Below are 19,037 nucleotides of genomic sequence, written 5' to 3' on the forward strand. Positions count from 1 at the left end.
CCCCCACATAGCATGATCCTACCTATACACAGTATGATGCCCCCTCAGTGCCCCCACATAGTATGATCCTACCTATACACAGCATGATGCCCCCTCAGTGCCCCCACATAGTATGATCCTACCTATACACAGTATGATCCCCCAGTGCCCCCACATAGCATGACCCTACCTATACACAGCATGATGCCCCCTCAGTGCCCCCACATAGTATGATCCTACCTATACACAGTATGATGCCCCTCAGTGCCCCCACACAGTATGATCCTACCTATACACAGTATGATGCCCCTCAGTGCCCCCACACAGTATAATCCTACCTATATACAGTATGATGCCCCTCAGTGCCCCCACATAGTATGATCCTACCTATACACAGTATGATGCCCCCTCAGTGCCCCCACATAGTATGATCCTAACTATACACAGTATGATGCCCCTCAGTGCCCCCACATAGTATGATCCTACCTATACACAGTATGATCCCCCAGTGCTCCCACATAGCATGACCCTACCTATACACAGTATGATGCCCCTCAGTGCCCCCACACAGTATGATCCTACCTATACACAGTATGATGCCCCTCAGTGCCCCCACACAGTATAATCCTACCTATATACAGTATGATGCCCCTCAGTGCCCCCACATAGTATGATCCTACCTATACACAGTATGATGCCCCCTCAGTGCCCCCACATAGTATGATCCTACCTATACACAGTATGATGCCCCTCAGTGCCCCCACATAGCATGACCCTACCTATACACAGTATGATGCCCCCTCAGTGCCCCCACACAGCATGATCCTACCTATACACAGTATGATGCCCCCTCAGTGCTCCCACATAGTATGATCCTACCTATACACAGTATGATGCCCCCTCAGTACCCCCACATAGTATGATCCTACTTATACACAGTATGATGCCCCCTCAGTGCCCCCACATAGTATGATCCTACCTATACTCAGTATGATACCCCCTCAGTACCCTCACATAGTATGATCCTACCTATACACAGTATGATACCCCCTCAGTGCCCCACACAGTATAATCCTACCTATACACAGTATGATGCCCCCTCAGTGCCCCCACATAGTATGATCCTACCTATACACAGTATGATGCCCCCTCAGTGCCCCCACATAGTATGATCCTACCTATACTCAGTATGATGCCCCCTCAGTGCCCCCACATAGTATGATCCTACCTATACACAGTATGATCCCCCAGTGCCCCCACATAGCATGACCCTACCTATACACAGCATGATGCCCCCTCAGTGCCCCCACATAGTATGATCCTACCTATACACAGTATGATGCCCCTCAGTGCCCCCACACAGTATGATCCTACCTATACACAGTATGATGCCCCTCAGTGCCCCCACACAGTATAATCCTACCTATATACAGTATGATGCCCCTCAGTGCCCCCACATAGTATGATCCTACCTATACACAGTATGATGCCCCCTCAGTGCCCCCACATAGTATGATCCTAACTATACACAGTATGATGCCCCTCAGTGCCCCCACATAGTATGATCCTACCTATACACAGTATGATCCCCCAGTGCTCCCACATAGCATGACCCTACCTATACACAGTATGATGCCCCTCAGTGCCCCCACACAGTATGATCCTACCTATACACAGTATGATGCCCCTCAGTGCCCCCACACAGTATAATCCTACCTATATACAGTATGATGCCCCTCAGTGCCCCCACATAGTATGATCCTACCTATACACAGTATGATGCCCCCTCAGTGCCCCCACATAGTATGATCCTACCTATACACAGTATGATGCCCCTCAGTGCCCCCACATAGCATGACCCTACCTATACACAGTATGATGCCCCCTCAGTGCCCCCACACAGCATGATCCTACCTATACACAGTATGATGCCCCCTCAGTGCTCCCACATAGTATGATCCTACCTATACACAGTATGATGCCCCCTCAGTACCCCCACATAGTATGATCCTACTTATACACAGTATGATGCCCCCTCAGTGCCCCCACATAGTATGATCCTACCTATACTCAGTATGATACCCCCTCAGTACCCTCACATAGTATGATCCTACCTATACACAGTATGATACCCCCTCAGTGCCCCACACAGTATAATCCTACCTATACACAGTATGATGCCCCCTCAGTGCCCCCACATAGTATGATCCTACCTATACACAGTATGATGCCCCCTCAGTGCCCCCACATAGTATGATCCTACCTATACTCAGTATGATGCCCCCTCAGTGCCCCCACATAGTATGATCCTACCTATACACAGTATGATGCCCCCTCAGTGCCCCCACATAGCATGATCCTACCTATACACAGTATGATGCCCCCTCAGTGCCCCCACATAGTATGATCCTACCTATACTCAGTATGATACCCCCTCAGTACCCTCACATAGTATGATCCTACCTATACACAGTATGATACCCCCTCAGTGCCCCACACAGTATAATCCTACCTATACACAGTATGATGCCCCCTCAGTGCCCCCACATAGTATGATCCTACCTATACACAGTATGATGCCCCCTCAGTGCCCCCACATAGTATGATCCTACCTATACTCAGTATGATGCCCCCTCAGTGCCCCCACATAGTATGATCCTACCTATACACAGTATGATGCCCCCTCAGTGCCCCCACATAGCATGATCCTACCTATACACAGTATGATGCCCCCTCAGTGCCCCCACATAGTATGATCCTACCTATACACAGTATGATGCCCCTCAGTGCCCCCACATAGTATGAGCCTACCTATACACAGTATGATGCCCCTCAGTGCCCCCACATAGCATGATCCTACCTATACACAGTATGATGCCCCCTCAGTGCCCCCACATAGTATGATCCTACCTATACACAGTATGATACCCCCTCAGTACCCTCACATAGTATGATCCTACCTATACTCAGTATGATACCCCCTCAGTACCCTCACATAGTATGATCCTACCTATACACAGTATGATGCCCCTCAGTGCCCCCACATAGTATGATCCTACCTGTACACAGTATGATGCCCCCTCAGTACCCTCACATAGTATGATCCTACCTATACACAGTATGATACCCCCTCAGTACCCCCACATAGTATGATCCTACCTATACTCAGTATGATCCCCCAGTGCCCCCACACAGTATAATCCTACCTATATACAGTATGATGCCCCTCAGTACCCTCACACAGTATAATCCTACCTATACACAGTATGATGCCCCCTCAGTGCCCCCACACAGTATGATCCTACCTATACACAGTATGATGCCCCCTCAGTGCTCCCACATAGTATGATCCTACCTATACATAGTATGATGCCCCCCAGTGCCCCCACACAGTATGATCCTACCTATACACAGTATGATGCCCCCTCAGTGCTCCCACATAGTATGATCCTACCTATACACAGTATGATGCCCCCTCAGTGCCCCCACACAGTATGATCCTACCTATACACAGTATGATGCCCCCCAGTGCCCCCACACAGTATGATCCTACCTATACACAGTATGATGCCCCCTCAGTACCCCCACATAGTATGATCCTACTTATACACAGTATGATGCCCCCTCAGTGCCCCCACATAGTATGATCCTACCTATACTCAGTATGATACCCCCTCAGTACCCTCACATAGTATGATCCTACCTATACACAGTATGATGCCCCTCAGTGCCCCCACATAGTATGAGCCTACCTATACACAGTATGATGCCCCCTCAGTGCCCCCACACAGTATGATCCTACCTATACACAGTATGATGCCCCTCAGTGCCCCCACATAGTATGAGCCTACCTATACACAGTATGATGCCCCCTTAGTGCCCCCACATAGCATGATCCTACCTATACACAGTATGATGCCCCCTCAGTGCCCCCACATAGTATGATCCTACCTATACACAGTATGATACCCCCTCAGTACCCTCACATAGTATGATCCTACCTATACTCAGTATGATACCCCCTCAGTACCCTCACATAGTATGATCCTACCTATACACAGTATGATGCCCCTCAGTGCCCCCACATAGTATGATCCTACCTATACTCAGTATGATACCCCCTCAGTACCCTCACATAGTATGATCCTACCTGTACACAGTATGATGCCCCCTCAGTACCCTCACATAGTATGATCCTACCTATACACAGTATGATACCCCCTCAGTACCCCCACATAGTATGATCCTACCTAAACTCAGTATGATCCCCCAGTGCCCCCACACAGTATAATCCTACCTATATACAGTATGATGCCCCTCAGTACCCTCACACAGTATAATCCTACCTATACACAGTATGATGCCCCCTCAGTGCCCCCACACAGTATGATCCTACCTATACACAGTATGATGCCCCCTCAGTGCTCCCACATAGTATGATCCTACCTATACATAGTATGATGCCCCCCAGTGCCCCCACACAGTATGATCCTACCTATACACAGTATGATGCCCCCTCAGTGCTCCCACATAGTATGATCCTACCTATACACAGTATGATGCCCCCTCAGTGCCCCCACACAGTATGATCCTACCTATACACAGTATGATGCCCCCCAGTGCCCCCACACAGTATGATCCTACCTATACACAGTATGATGCCCCCTCAGTACCCCCACATAGTATGATCCTACTTATACACAGTATGATGCCCCCTCAGTACCCCCACATAGTATGATCCTACCTATACTCAGTATGATACCCCCTCAGTACCCTCACTTAGTATGATCCTACTTATACACAGTATGATGCCCCCTCAGTACCCTCACATAGTATGATCCTACCTATAATCAGTATGATACCCCCTCAGTACCCCCACATAGTATGATCCTACCTATACACAGTATGATGCCCCCTCAGTGCCCCCACATAGTATGATCCTACCTATACACAGCATGATGCCCCCTCAGTGCCCCCACATAGCATGACCCTACCTATACACAGTATGATGCCCCTCAGTACCCTCACATAGTATGATCCTACCTATACTCAGTATGATACCCCCTCAGTACCCTCACATAGTATGATCCTACCTATACACAGTATGATGCCCCTCAGTGCCCCCACATAGTATGATCCTACCTATACTCAGTATGATACCCCCTCAGTACCCTCACATAGTATGATCCTACCTGTACACAGTATGATGCCCCCTCAGTACCCTCACATAGTATGATCCTACCTATACACAGTATGATACCCCCTCAGTACCCCCACATAGTATGATCCTACCTAAACTCAGTATGATCCCCCAGTGCCCCCACACAGTATAATCCTACCTATACTCAGTATGATACCCCCTCAGTACCCTCACATAGTATGATCCTACCTATACACAGTATGATGCCCCTCAGTGCCCCCACATAGTATGATCCTACCTATACTCAGTATGATACCCCCTCAGTACCCTCACATAGTATGATCCTACCTGTACACAGTATGATGCCCCCTCAGTACCCTCACATAGTATGATCCTACCTATACACAGTATGATACCCCCTCAGTACCCCCACATAGTATGATCCTACCTAAACTCAGTATGATCCCCCAGTGCCCCCACACAGTATAATCCTACCTATATACAGTATGATGCCCCTCAGTACCCTCACACAGTATAATCCTACCTATACACAGTATGATGCCCCCTCAGTGCCCCCACACAGTATGATCCTACCTATACACAGTATGATGCCCCCTCAGTGCTCCCACATAGTATGATCCTACCTATACATAGTATGATGCCCCCCAGTGCCCCCACACAGTATGATCCTACCTATACACAGTATGATGCCCCCTCAGTGCTCCCACATAGTATGATCCTACCTATACACAGTATGATGCCCCCTCAGTGCCCCCACACAGTATGATCCTACCTATACACAGTATGATGCCCCCCAGTGCCCCCACACAGTATGATCCTACCTATACACAGTATGATGCCCCCTCAGTACCCCCACATAGTATGATCCTACTTATACACAGTATGATGCCCCCTCAGTACCCCCACATAGTATGATCCTACCTATACTCAGTATGATACCCCCTCAGTACCCTCACATAGTATGATCCTACTTATACACAGTATGATGCCCCCTCAGTACCCTCACATAGTATGATCCTACCTATAATCAGTATGATACCCCCTCAGTACCCCCACATAGTATGATCCTACCTATACACAGTATGATGCCCCCTCAGTGCCCCCACATAGTATGATCCTACCTATACACAGCATGATGCCCCCTCAGTGCCCCCACATAGCATGACCCTACCTATACACAGTATGATGCCCCTCAGTACCCTCACATAGTATGATCCTACCTATACTCAGTATGATACCCCCTCAGTACCCTCACATAGTATGATCCTACCTATACACAGTATGATGCCCCCTCAGTACCCCCACATAGTATGATCCTACCTATACACAGTATGATGCCCCCTCAGTACCCTCACATAGTATGATCCTACCTATACTCAGTATGATGCCCCCTCAGTGCCCCCACACAGTATGATCCTACCTATACACAGTATGACGCCCCCTCAGTGCCCCCACACAGTATGATCCTACCTATACACAGTATGACGCCCCCTCAGTGCCCCCACATAGTATGATCCTACCTATACTCAGTATGATACCCCCTCAGTAACCCCACACAGTATTATCTATACACATTGTGATGCCCCCACAGTGAGCCCACAAAGCTTGATACTACCCAGTATTGAAGCAGCCGTCCTTCTCGTTTCACCCATCTCATGAGTTGTGATTAACCCTTTTAAAATGTCTTTCTAATGATGAAACCTTCCATGACATTGGCAGTGGTTTCACTTATTTTTGTCCAGACATAAAAGGCTTTATTATAGAGAAAAAAATAAAGTTTTGTAAAATAATAAAGAAAAAACCTCATTATAAAAATTGTATTAATACAAGAAATCGGGAATCTGCTCATCATTGCTTTTCATTTGTTTCATAGGTGAAATAGTTCTTACTCCCAGTGACCCGCGCTGGATCGGAGCCTGGTGGCTCGGCTTCATAGTGGCAGCGAGCATTGTAGCGCTGGCCTCCATTCCTTACTTCTTCTTCCCCAGGGAAATGCCAAAAGAGGTAACTGCCATCTTATGTCCGGACACTGAATTACACACATCTTACAATGCAGAAGGGAAGATAGATAGGTAGATCAGCCTGTGGCGCTGCTGAGGGGTTATGGAAGCCCAGGTTGCTTTGATAGCAGCCTTCAGCTCGTCTGCATTGTTGGGTCTGGTGTCTCATCTTCCTCTTGACAATACTCTATAGATTCTCTATGGGGTTAAGGTCAGGTGAGTTTGCTGCCAATCAAGCCCAGTGATACTGTTGTTTTTACACCAGGTATTGGTACTTTTGGCAGTGTGGACAGGGGCCAAGTCCTGCTGGAGAATGACATTTCCATCTACAAAAAGCTTGTCGGCAGAGGGAAGCATGAAGAGCTCTAAAATGTCCTGGTAGACGGCTGCGCTGACTTTGGCCTTCATAAAACACAGTGGACCTCCACCAGCAGATGACATGGCTCCCCAAACCATCACTGATTGTGGAAATAGATAGATAGATGATAGATAGATAATAAATAGATAATAGGTAATAGATAGATAATGGATAGTGGTGTGGGCGGGTTATAAGCAGCTGTCGTTGGTGTGGGCGGGGTTATACGCAGCTGTAAATGGTGTGGGCGGGGTTATATGCTGCTGTCTTGTGGGCTGGGTTATATCCAGCTATCAATGGTGTGGGCGGGGTTATAGACAGCTGTCAATGGTGTGGGCGGGGTTATACACAGCTGTCTGTGGTGTGGGCGGGGTTATACGCAGCTGTTGGTGGTGTGGGCGGGGTTATATCCAGCTGTCAATGGTGTGGGGTGGGGTTATATGCAGCTGTCAATGTTATGGGCAGGGTTATACTCAGCTGTCAGTGGTGTGGGCAGGGTTATACTCAGCTGTCAATGGTGTGGGCGGGGTTATACACAGCTGTCAGTGGTGTGGGCGGGGTTATACTCAGCTGTCAATGGTGTGGGCGGGGTTATACCCAGCTGTCAGTGGTAAGGGCGGGGTTATACTCAGCTGTCAATGGTGTGGGCGGGGTTATACACAGCTGTCAGTTGTGTGGGCGGGGTTATACACAGCTGTCATTGGTGTGGGCGGGGTTATACACAGCTGTCGGTGGTATGGGTGGGGTTATACTCAGCTGTCAATGGTGGGCTGGGTTATACACAGCTGTCAGTAGTGTGGGCGGGGTTATACACAGCTGTCAGTAGTGTGGGCGGGGTTATACGCAGCTGTCAGTGGTGTGGGCGGGGTTATACACAGCTGTCAGTGGTGTGGGCGGGGTTATACACAGCTGTCAGTGGTGTGGGCGTGGCTATACACAGCTGCCATGGTGTGGGCGGGGTTATACACAGCTGTCCGTGGTGTGGGCGGGGTTATACACAGCTGTCGGTGGTATGGGTGGGGTTATACTCAGCTGTCAGTGGTGTGGGCGGGGTAATACACAGCTGTCAGTGGTGTGGGCGTGGCTATACACAGCTGCCATGGTGTGGGCGGGGTTATACACAGCTGTCCGTGGTGTGGGCGGGGTTATACACAGCTCAGCATTCAAGCTCTGCTATATCTGAAGTAGAAAAAACAGTGATTCTATCACAACTGTTGCACTCAGTGAACTATGTGATACATCGCTGGAATCAGGGTCTCTGTCTCTACATCATGCTGCTGTCGGATTACATAGCTAAAGAAAGCCAGCTTCCAGACTCCCTTTAAGACTTGTTTTGGTGCTTCTTGACCCCCCACACTCATAGGTCCAGGTCTTAGGTCCGGGTCTATGCTTTCCATTTTAGCAATATTTCAGCACCTGTGCAGATTGTCACCTCCATGAATATAAGGACAAGACCAACCTGTAGTAAGCCCCCCATTAGCCCATCTCCATGGACCCTCTGCAGCCACATGTGCTGCCCCTCTGTATGTAGTCATGTCCCGGAGCCCGTGAGTCGTCCAATCTTGCACATCCCCTAACTGAGCTTCAGTAAAACTTCTGGGGAGCCAGAATCTTACTCCGACCTTACACCTTTCTATGTCCGATCATTCTGAATGTTCTTCCATAACGCGGCCACGTGATGAGAACGAGATCCTGGAGTCTGCAGTGTTTGGGCGCAGAACGAGTTGTGGTTTGTCTGTTTTGCTGAGTGCAGCGTAATGGATAGAGCTGTAACAAGCAAATATGGGGGAGAAAGGAGGGACGGAGACAAACATGGGCACGTGGAGCCCAAAGAGCCCTGCTACACCCAATGGCGGACATTAGACATGGGGATGGGGCCCTTCTACTAAATGTCTATTTCCAGAGCTGGTTTAGGTCGGAGTGTGGCACCTAGTACAAAACTGTGGCCCTTAATATTGAAATATTGTAGCTATAACTCAGCTGTATGCCATATATTCTAATCAGTCACTATTCGAAAGTTATATTCCCTAAGAGGCATAAGTAATACTACCACAACATGACCTTTATACATCTGACTCTAGAATATTACCACCACACGGTGACCATACAGTCCTGCAGATCATAGAGGTGACCCACAGGTGGCATCCCCCCTGATTGTAGGTGGGCACTTTTGTTTCCCCTCTGGCCCAGACCGCCATGATGACTTCTCCCAGCCGCAACTTGTGTCTGTGGGTTTTGCTGCCTACACTTCTTGGTTCCTCACTTTTCGAGTTCTCTTCTCACCTTTTATTTGACTTACACAAATGCCCCTTCCTGCTTCTAGCCTATATTATGTGTTGTTTGCTGCCCCATCTGCCCCTCTTGCTGTACCTTCTGTGGGTCACGATGTACCCAAATACTGTGCCACATAGTAGGTATGGCTACGTCTAAAAGAAATGCCACATGGACGGCACAACTGGTAAAAAAAAGTGCCCAAAAAATACATTTTGCCAAACCGTTCCCCAACATTGTGCCCCAGACATTGGTTGTGCCCCAGATGGTGCAACTCCTCTAATATTGGTTGTGAAGACACAGGAGGTCGGCGGGCACCCCAGGGTCCTCTAGCTGGAACCGCATGGACCAGGGATCGTCCCGCCTAACGCCCGCTCTCCCTTTTACGTGGGCATAACGCTACTCAGACAACACAGGGTGAGGGTAAAACAGGGCGGTAATACTTTATTGAACCACAAAACAGGCAGATAACACATAGAACAGTCCCAGCACAATACCCAAGATGGAGCACATCACAGAGTCTCACCCTTCCACTGACTCGCGGGGATAATGGCAGATGTTACGTCAGAACTCCTCGGGTCGGCTACCCCACCTGTGGCACTCACACAGAGAGGAGGAAGCGTAGGAAGATGACTGTCCATAGAGTCCATACTAGGTACAAGGCCAGGTGACCCGAGGGCCACAACCTGGCTTATCCGAACATCTTGTGCACAAATAACACTGGCCACTCGATATAAGAGGCGGGTGTCTGACACATTCAGCTCTGCTACGTCTGCAGTAGGCACACACTTGCACAATGCCTTTTGGCACATGATCTGGATGGCTAATGTCAGTGTAAAGAGGAAGTGGCGGAGGACGACGCGAGTCTGACTTCTTCATTTTAGAGATTTGGGAGAAAAAGTCAAATGACTGTAAATGTTTACAATCTGTGATCAGAAAAATAACAGGGAAGCCGGGAGACGGCCGCCATTGTCACCGCGACACTATGGGGCCGGTGTTATCTGCAGCCTCACAATAGCAGGCCAGGACCAAGAATCACTGCCAGGACCAGTAATCGGTGACAGGACCAGTAATCACTGACAGCACCAGTAATCACTCACAGGAGCAGTAATCGGTGACAGGACTAGTAATCACTGCCAGGACCAGTAATCGGTGACAGGACCAGTAATCACTGACAGCACCAGTAATCACTCACAGGACCAGTAATCACTGCCAGGACTAGTAATCACTGCCAGGACCAGTAATCGGTGACAGGACCAGTAATCGGTGACAGGACCAGTAATCACTGCCAGGACCAGTAATCGGTGACAGAACCAGTAATCACTGCCAGGACCAGTAATCACTGACAGCACCAGTAATCACTCACAGGACCAGTAATCACTGCCAGGACTAGTAATCACTGCCAGGACCAGTAATCACTGACAGCACCAGTAATCACTGACAGGACCAGTAATCACTGCCAGGACCAGTAATCGGTGACAGGACCAGTAATCACTGCCAGGACCAGTAATCACTGCCAGGACCAGTAATCACTGACAGGACTAGTAATCGGTGACAGGACCAGTAATCACTGACAGCACCAGTAATCACTGACAGGACCAGTAATCACTGCCAGGACCAGTAATCGGTGACAGGAGCAGTAATCGGTGACAGGACCAGTAATCGGTGACAGGAGCAGTAATCACTGACAGGAGCAGTAATCGGTGACAGGACCAGTAATCACTGCCAGGACCAGTAATCACTGACAGGACCAGTAATCGGTGACAGGACCAGTAATCACTGACAGGACCAGTAATCACTGCCAGGACCAGTAATCACTGCCAGGACCAGTAATCGGTGACAGGACCAGTAATCGGTGACAGGACCAGTAATCACTGACAGGACCAGTAATCACTGCCAGGACCAGTAATCACTGCCAGGACCAGTAATCACTGCCAGGACCAGTAATCGGTGACAGGACCAGTAATCACTGACAGGACCAGTAATCACTGCCAGGACCAGTAATCACTGCCAGGACCAGTAATCGGTGACAGGAGCAGTAATCACTGACAGGAGCAGTAATCGGTGACAGGACCAGTAATCACTGCCAGGACCAGTAATCGGTGACAGGACCAGTAATCGGTGACAGGACCAGTAATCACTGACAGGACCAGTAATCACTGCCAGGACCAGTAATCACTGCCAGGACCAGTAATTACTGCCAGGACCAGTAATTACTGCCAGGACCAGTAATCACTGCCAGGACCAGTAATCACTGCCAGGACCAGTAACCACTGACAGGACCAGTAATCGGTGACAGGACCAGTAATCACTGACAGGACCAGTAATCACTGACAGGACCAGTAACCACTGCCAGGACCAGTAACCACTGCCAGGACCAGTAATCACTGACAGGACCAGTAATCACTGCCAGGACCAGTAATCACTGCCAGGACCAGTAACCACTGCCAGGACCAGTAACCACTGACACAGGCACAGGGACATACTGTAGGTAATAATGACAAGACGTGACATTTATAGAGACATCTGGTTAAATTAATGCTACAAACACGACCAGCGCCTCGTGCTGCGCTGCTGACTACTTCTGATGCCGAACCTTCAGCTGAGAGATTTCTGCTCTTGAGGAAGATGTATTAATCCGTAAGGCGCAGCACTGACCAGTCCTATATTATGTGACATCACCAGTGACCGGATCACTGAGCTCCACTGACAGCTGTGCCCTGTATGACTGCGCTGCCACATGGGGACAAGGGTCCTGTGTGCACAGTGCTGTACAGCGCCAAGAAACCTGCTGAACATATTGTCAGAGATTGTCATGAGATGCCGGCACCAGCCGCTCCCTGCAGGTCTTACATAGGACTGCAGGTGACATCTACTACATGATCTGTACTCAGGGAGTTATCACTCTGTTATCTGTGGTGTTACATAGGACTGCAGGTGACATCTACTACATTATCTGTATTCAGAGAGTTATCACTGTTATCTGTGGTGTTACATAGGACTGCAGGTGACATCTACTACATTATCTGTACTCAGAGAGTTATCACTGTGTTATCTGTGGTGTTACATAGGACTGCAGGTGACATCTACTACATTATCTGTACTCAGGGAGTTATCACTGTGTTATCTGTGGTGTTACGTAGGACTGCAGGTGACATCTACTACATTATCTGTACTCAGAGAATTATCACTGTGTTATCTGTGGTGTTACATAGGACTGCAGGTGACATCTACTACATTATCTGTACTCAGAGAGTGATCACTGTGTTATCTGTGGTGTTACATAGGACTGCAGGTGACATCTACTACATTATCTGTACTCGGATAGTTATCACTGTGTTACCTGTGGTGTTACATAGGACTGCAGGTGACATCTACTACATTATCTGTACTCAGAGAGTTATCACTGTGTTATATGTGGTGTTACATAGGACTGCAGGTGACATCTACTACATTATCTGTACTCAGGGAGTTATCACTGTGTTATCTGTGGTGTTACATAGGACTGCAGGTGACATCTACTACATTATCTGTACTCAGAGATATCACTGTGTTATCTGTGGTGTTACATAGGACTGCAGGTGACATCTACTGCATTATCTGTATTCAGAGAGTTATCACTGTTATCTGTGGTGTTACATAGGACTGCAGGTGACATCTATTACATTATCTGCACTCAGACAGTTATCACTGTGTTATCTGTGGTGTTACATAGGACTGCAGGTGACATCTACTACATTATCTGTACTCGGAGTTATCACTGTGTTATCTGTGGTGTTACATAGGACTGCAGGTGACATCTAGTGCATTATCTGTACTCAGAGAGTTATCACTGTGTTATCTGTGGTGTTACATAGGACTACAGGTGACATCTACTACATTATCTGTACTCAGAGAGTTATCACTGTGTTATCTGTGGTGTTACATAGGACTGCAGGTGACATCTACTACATTATCTGTACTCAGAGAGTTATCACTGTGTTATCTGTGGTGTTACATAGGACTGCAGGTGACATCTACTACATTATCTGTACTCAGAGAGTTATCACTGTTATCTGTGGCGTTACATAGGACTGCAGGTGACATCTAGTGCATTATCTGTACTCAGAGAGTTATCACTGTGTTATCTGTGACGTTACATAGGACTGCAGGTGACATCTACTACATTATCTGTACTCAGAGTTATCACTGTGTTATCTGTGGTGTTACATAGGACTGCAGGTGACATCTACTACATTATCTGTACTCAGAGAGTTATCACTGTGTTATCTGTGGCGTTACATAGGACTGCAGGTGACATCTAGTGCATTATCTGTACTCAGAGAGTTATCACTGTGTTATCTGTGGCGTTACATAGGACTGCAGGTGACATCTAGTGCATTATCTGTACTCAGAGAGTTATCACTGTGTTATCTGTGGCGTTACATAGGACTGCAGGTGACATCTAGTGCATTATCTGTACTCAGAGAGTTATCACTGTGTTATCTGTGGCGTTACATAGGACTGCAGGTGACATCTACTACATTATCTGTACTCAGAGAGCTATCACTGTGTTATCTGTGGCGTTACATAGGACTGCAGGTGACATCTACTACATTATCTGTACCCATACATAGGAGCGTGCTCAGCTCTGCGGCCCCTATGTTCCACATCCTGGAGCAGAATGTACGATGACGATGACGATGATGACGATGATGATGATGAATGTCTGTGACATCCTCCGTCTCTTATTAACCCTTCTGTGCGCTGTGGACGTCTCTGCTCCTTTTCTTGGCTCTTGAGATTCTTCTCGATTTCTTCTTCTTGCAGGTTACAATTGAGAGCGCGGAGGAGAGAAAGCCCGGCCTGATGGACGCCTTCAAAAATGATCCTGACACCAGTGAACCCGTGTCCTTGGCAAAGTTCATCAGAGGTACTGCACCTCATTGCCCCCCGTAATGTTGCCCCAGGAACTCTGTTAACCCCTGCAAGGCTGGGTTCATACATAAGACACATCGGATGGAAAGTAGGAAGGTTTCCTGTGATAACTGCGGGAATAGATTGTCTGCGGTGGGAAATGTTCCTCATTTTTCTTCTTTTTCCTTATACTTTTCACCATCCTTTTTTGTTTTTCCTTCACTTTATGTCCCCTTCATGTTTTCTTTTCTACCCTTCCTCTTTCCTCTCTTTCTCCAATTCTTCTCTCTTCTCCTCCTCTTTCACTTTCCTGTTACTAAATATGACGCTTTCCCTTTCACAATTCCTTTGACCATTTCTCTTTTTCTTCTTCCTACTTTCCTTCACTTCCCTTTCTTTTCCACTTCTCTTCTCTCCTTTTACTTTGCTGTCACTTTTTATGGCATTTTCCCATTTTCCTTTCTCCCACCCTTCTCCCCTTTCCCTTCCTCTCCTTTCCCTTTCTGTTACTCTCCACTTCCCCTTCTCTTCCTTTTCCCTTTATACTTTTACATTTTGTTCCTATTCTGTTTCTGTTACCTTTTCCCTTCATCTTCCTTTCTTTTTCTTCTTCCCTTTTCTCATCCCTTCCACTTTTCCATTCACTCCCTTTCTTTCACATCCCTTTTTCCTTTTTCCTTGCTTTTTCTTTTTTCTCTTCCCCTTCTTCTCTCTCTTCCACCTTTCTTCTACATTTCCCTTCCTTTACCTCCCACTTCATTGACGTGCGTTTTTTCATCTCTTCCCCTTCTCCTCATCTTTTTATTTTCATTTGTTTTCCACCTTTCCCCTTCCCTTTCACTTTCCATATCTCCTCCTCTTTCCCTTCATTCTATCGCTCTTCCCTATCAACTTTCATTCTCTTTCCTCCTGTTTTTCTTTTGCCTTACTCTTTATCTTATTTTCCTCTTCTCCTTCATTTTCCCTTCTTTCTCCCTTTCTTTTTCCTTCTCCTTCCCTTTCCATGTTCCAGGCACTTTTCCATACCCTTCCTCTCCTTTCTGTTCCCTTTTTTCACTTTCCATTCTTTTATTTCCAGTACGATGACATCACTTTCTTCTCTCTCCCTTTCTTTTTCCTGAATCATTTTCTCTTTTATTTACTATTCCATTTTTTTCTTCCCCCCTTTTCCTTCTTTTCCTCCTGCTCCTCAATGTCCTTCTCATCTTTCCTTCAGATTCTTTCTTGTTTCTTTTTCTCTTCTTCCTCCCTTTTCTTTTCCTTGCCTTTTTTCCCTTTCCTTTCTTGTCCTGTTTCTTTAGTTTTTCGTTCTTCCCTTTTTTCCTTTTTTGTACTCTCCCAATCTTCTTTTCCTATTTTCCCTACCATGATCCCAGTTCCTTTCTCCCTTTCCTCACCTCCCATTCTCCCGGTAATGCAGCAATATACAGTAGGAGCTGATGATGTCTCACTGACAAGGAAACAAAGAGCCGCCCCCGGAAAAGAGGAAGAAGAAGAAAGCCGGCCGACCGCTACATTGTTAATCATAATGTGGATGGTCGCTGGTTTTTAAGGGTTAAACGCTTCTTCCTTCATGTGTAAATATGAATAACAGGACAGATTTACAACTGATCTCACAACTATTTGTTATGGTTTCCCAAATATAGCGACATAATAACGCCCAGAGCCATCTGGCAGAGGCGGCCGGTCAGAGCTCACGCTCCTGAGTCACCGCGTCTCACAAACATCAGTGATACAGTCAGTGATACATTGTTTCTCTCTGTGTATACAGTCATAGCTTGCTCCATTATATGTGTAATATCCTCCGTCACCGGCTGCTCTCTCCATAGGGGACGTCGTCTACACCAAGGTCATTATATTAACCAATGAGAATCTGCATATACGCCCCTCGATGTTGGAGTCAGGACACCAACAAGGAAAAGTGGTGGAATTATGCAGATCACAGGATGGAGACGTCACTGGTCTGCAAACGATGAAAAATGGAAACAATATTTTCAGAATATCTTGATTTATTCAGTCTGGATCACTGACAAGTCAGTGGAGCTCCTGTGAGCAGCCGGCGTGGCCTATACAGTCATGGCCGAAAGTGTTGGCACCCTTGAAATTGTGCCAGAAAATGAAGTATTTCTCCCAGAAAATTATTACAATTCCCCATGTTCTGTTAGTCCTATGTTTATTTCCTTTTTGTGTATTGAAACAACACAAAAAATTGGACATAATTTTACACAAAACCCCAAAAATGGTCAGGACAAAATTGTTGGCACCTTTCTAAAATCATGGGTGAACAACTTTGTGTCAAGCATGTAATGCTCGGTCACACTCACCTGTGGCAAGTAACAGGTGTGGGAAATATGAAAATCACACTGTGTCTGTGTGTTCTACACTAAGCATGAAGAACAGAAGGAGGAGAAGAGAACGGTCTGAGGACTTGAGAACCAAAATTTGTTAAGCAATATGAACTATCTCAAGGTTACAAGTCCATCTCCAGAGATCTGGATGTTCCTTTGTACATGAAGTGAAACATAATCAAGAAGTTTGCAACCCATGGCAGCTTAGCTAATCTCTCTGGAAGGCAGAGAAAAATTTCTGAATGGTTGTACCACAGGATAGCCGGGTTGTGGATAAGCAGTCATATTCAAGGTCCAAAGAAATTCAAGCTGTCCTGTAGGCTCAGCATGAAATATGCATCGACATGTGAATGAAATGAAACACTATGGTAGGAGACCCAGGAGGACCCCACTGCTGACACAGAGGCATAAAAAAGCTAGACTTCAGGAAGCCAAAATGTACAAAAGACAAAATCCTTCAGGGAAAGAGTTTTGTGGACAGGTGAGACCAAGATAGAACTTTCAGGTACAATACATAATTCTACTGTTTACTAGAAACAGAATGAGGCCTACAAAAAAACACACACAGCACCTACAGTCAAATATGGTGGAGGGTCAACATTTGTTTTCAAAAGGGAGTGCAGCCAAATACTAAGTTGAGGGGGCCAAAAATTTTGTCCTGTCCATTTTTGGGGATTTTGTGTGAACTTATGTCTAATGTGCCTGTTTTTCAATTTTTTTTGTGTTGTTCCAATATCCGGAAATAAACGTGTATAATAAAACATGTACTTGCAATAATTTTCTTGGAGAAATACATAATTTTCTAGAGCAATTTCAAGGGTGTTCTAAACTGAAGGAATCAAAATATTTAAAAAATGTAGTTTCCATGTTTCACAATTTGTAGATCACCGACGTCTCCATCCTGTGATTTCCACAATTCCACCACTATTACTTCTTGGTGTTTGTAGTTTCGATGTTGAGCAGTTTGGATCTACTTCTATCTTATGCTCACACAGCGGTTCTGCAGAGGAGACCAGGACCATTCATATCCTGATCCCTTCTGCAGATTTTATTTATGGAATGCCAAAAACGTTAACGTTTCAATTTTAAACTTTATTTCAATTTCTGCACAGCTCATTTCAAAACCTAATTTCTGACAACCGGGTTAATATTAGAAATACATTTTGTAAAGTTTTACCATTGCTATATTTGCTTTATCAATCAATTTTAAGTGTTTACTAATGGACCTTTACCAGCCTGAGAATCCCAGCTGTCTGCTTTAGCCAGGCTGGTTGTCAAAAATCGGGAGGTCGACGTTTTTTTAAATTATTTATTTATTTATTTATTAGTACTTCTCATGTGATCACTAATTTATTTTATTATTTTCATTCTTAAACATTAATTTATATTTATTATTAGATTTTTGTAGTTTATTTGTGCTTCCCTTGTTTTATCTACTTAGCAGCTTTTTATTTCCTAAATATTTTCTTTACATTTTTTCTTTTTCTATTTATCGTGTTTTGTAGATACCTGTATTTATTAGTATGTCATTGCTTTTTCATTGAGTGTTTTTTATTTGGTATTTGCTTTATTATCCTTTTGTATTACGTAGTCATGATCTCTTTTTTCTTGTGTTTTGCAGTTATCTGTATTTATTACTATGTAATTTTTTTTCATTGAGTGTTTTTTTTATTATTATTATTATTTTTGTTTTGGCTTTATTACCTGTATTTCTTATGAAGATGTTTTTGTTTCTATTCTAGTATTTTATTATTTATTTTATCCTTATGTATTACGTAGTCATGATCTCTTTTTTTCTTGTATTTTGCAGTTATCTGTATTTATTACTATGTAATTATTTTTTCATAGAGTGTTTTTTATTTATTTTATCCTTATGTATTACGTAGGCTTGTTCTCTTTTTTTCTTGTATTTTGCAGTTATCTGTATTTATTACTATGTAATTATTTTTTCATTGATTTTTTTTATTATTTTGTTTTGGCTTTATTATTACCTGTATTTCTTACGAAGGTGTTTTTGTTTCTTTTCT

At 45.6% G+C, this 19,037-nt stretch overlaps 1 protein-coding gene across 5 annotated transcripts in view; it reads left to right on the forward strand.

Moving 5' to 3' along the window:
- SLCO2B1 (solute carrier organic anion transporter family member 2B1) overlaps window positions 1–19,037 on the forward strand; it is a 218,952-nt gene that overhangs the window by 137,890 nt on the left and 62,025 nt on the right. For all 5 annotated transcript variants that reach the window (XM_077298837.1, XM_077298836.1, XM_077298835.1 and 2 more), the window contains exons 7-8: window positions 7,014–7,144; window positions 14,576–14,678. In XM_077298837.1, coding sequence (XP_077154952.1) covers window positions 7,014–7,144; window positions 14,576–14,678 — 234 coding nt within the window. The remainder of the gene's footprint in view (window positions 1–7,013; window positions 7,145–14,575; window positions 14,679–19,037) is intronic.

The sequence above is a fragment of the Ranitomeya variabilis genome, chromosome 3, assembly GCF_051348905.1.
Source record: "Ranitomeya variabilis isolate aRanVar5 chromosome 3, aRanVar5.hap1, whole genome shotgun sequence".
Taxonomy (NCBI): domain Eukaryota; kingdom Metazoa; phylum Chordata; class Amphibia; order Anura; family Dendrobatidae; genus Ranitomeya; species Ranitomeya variabilis.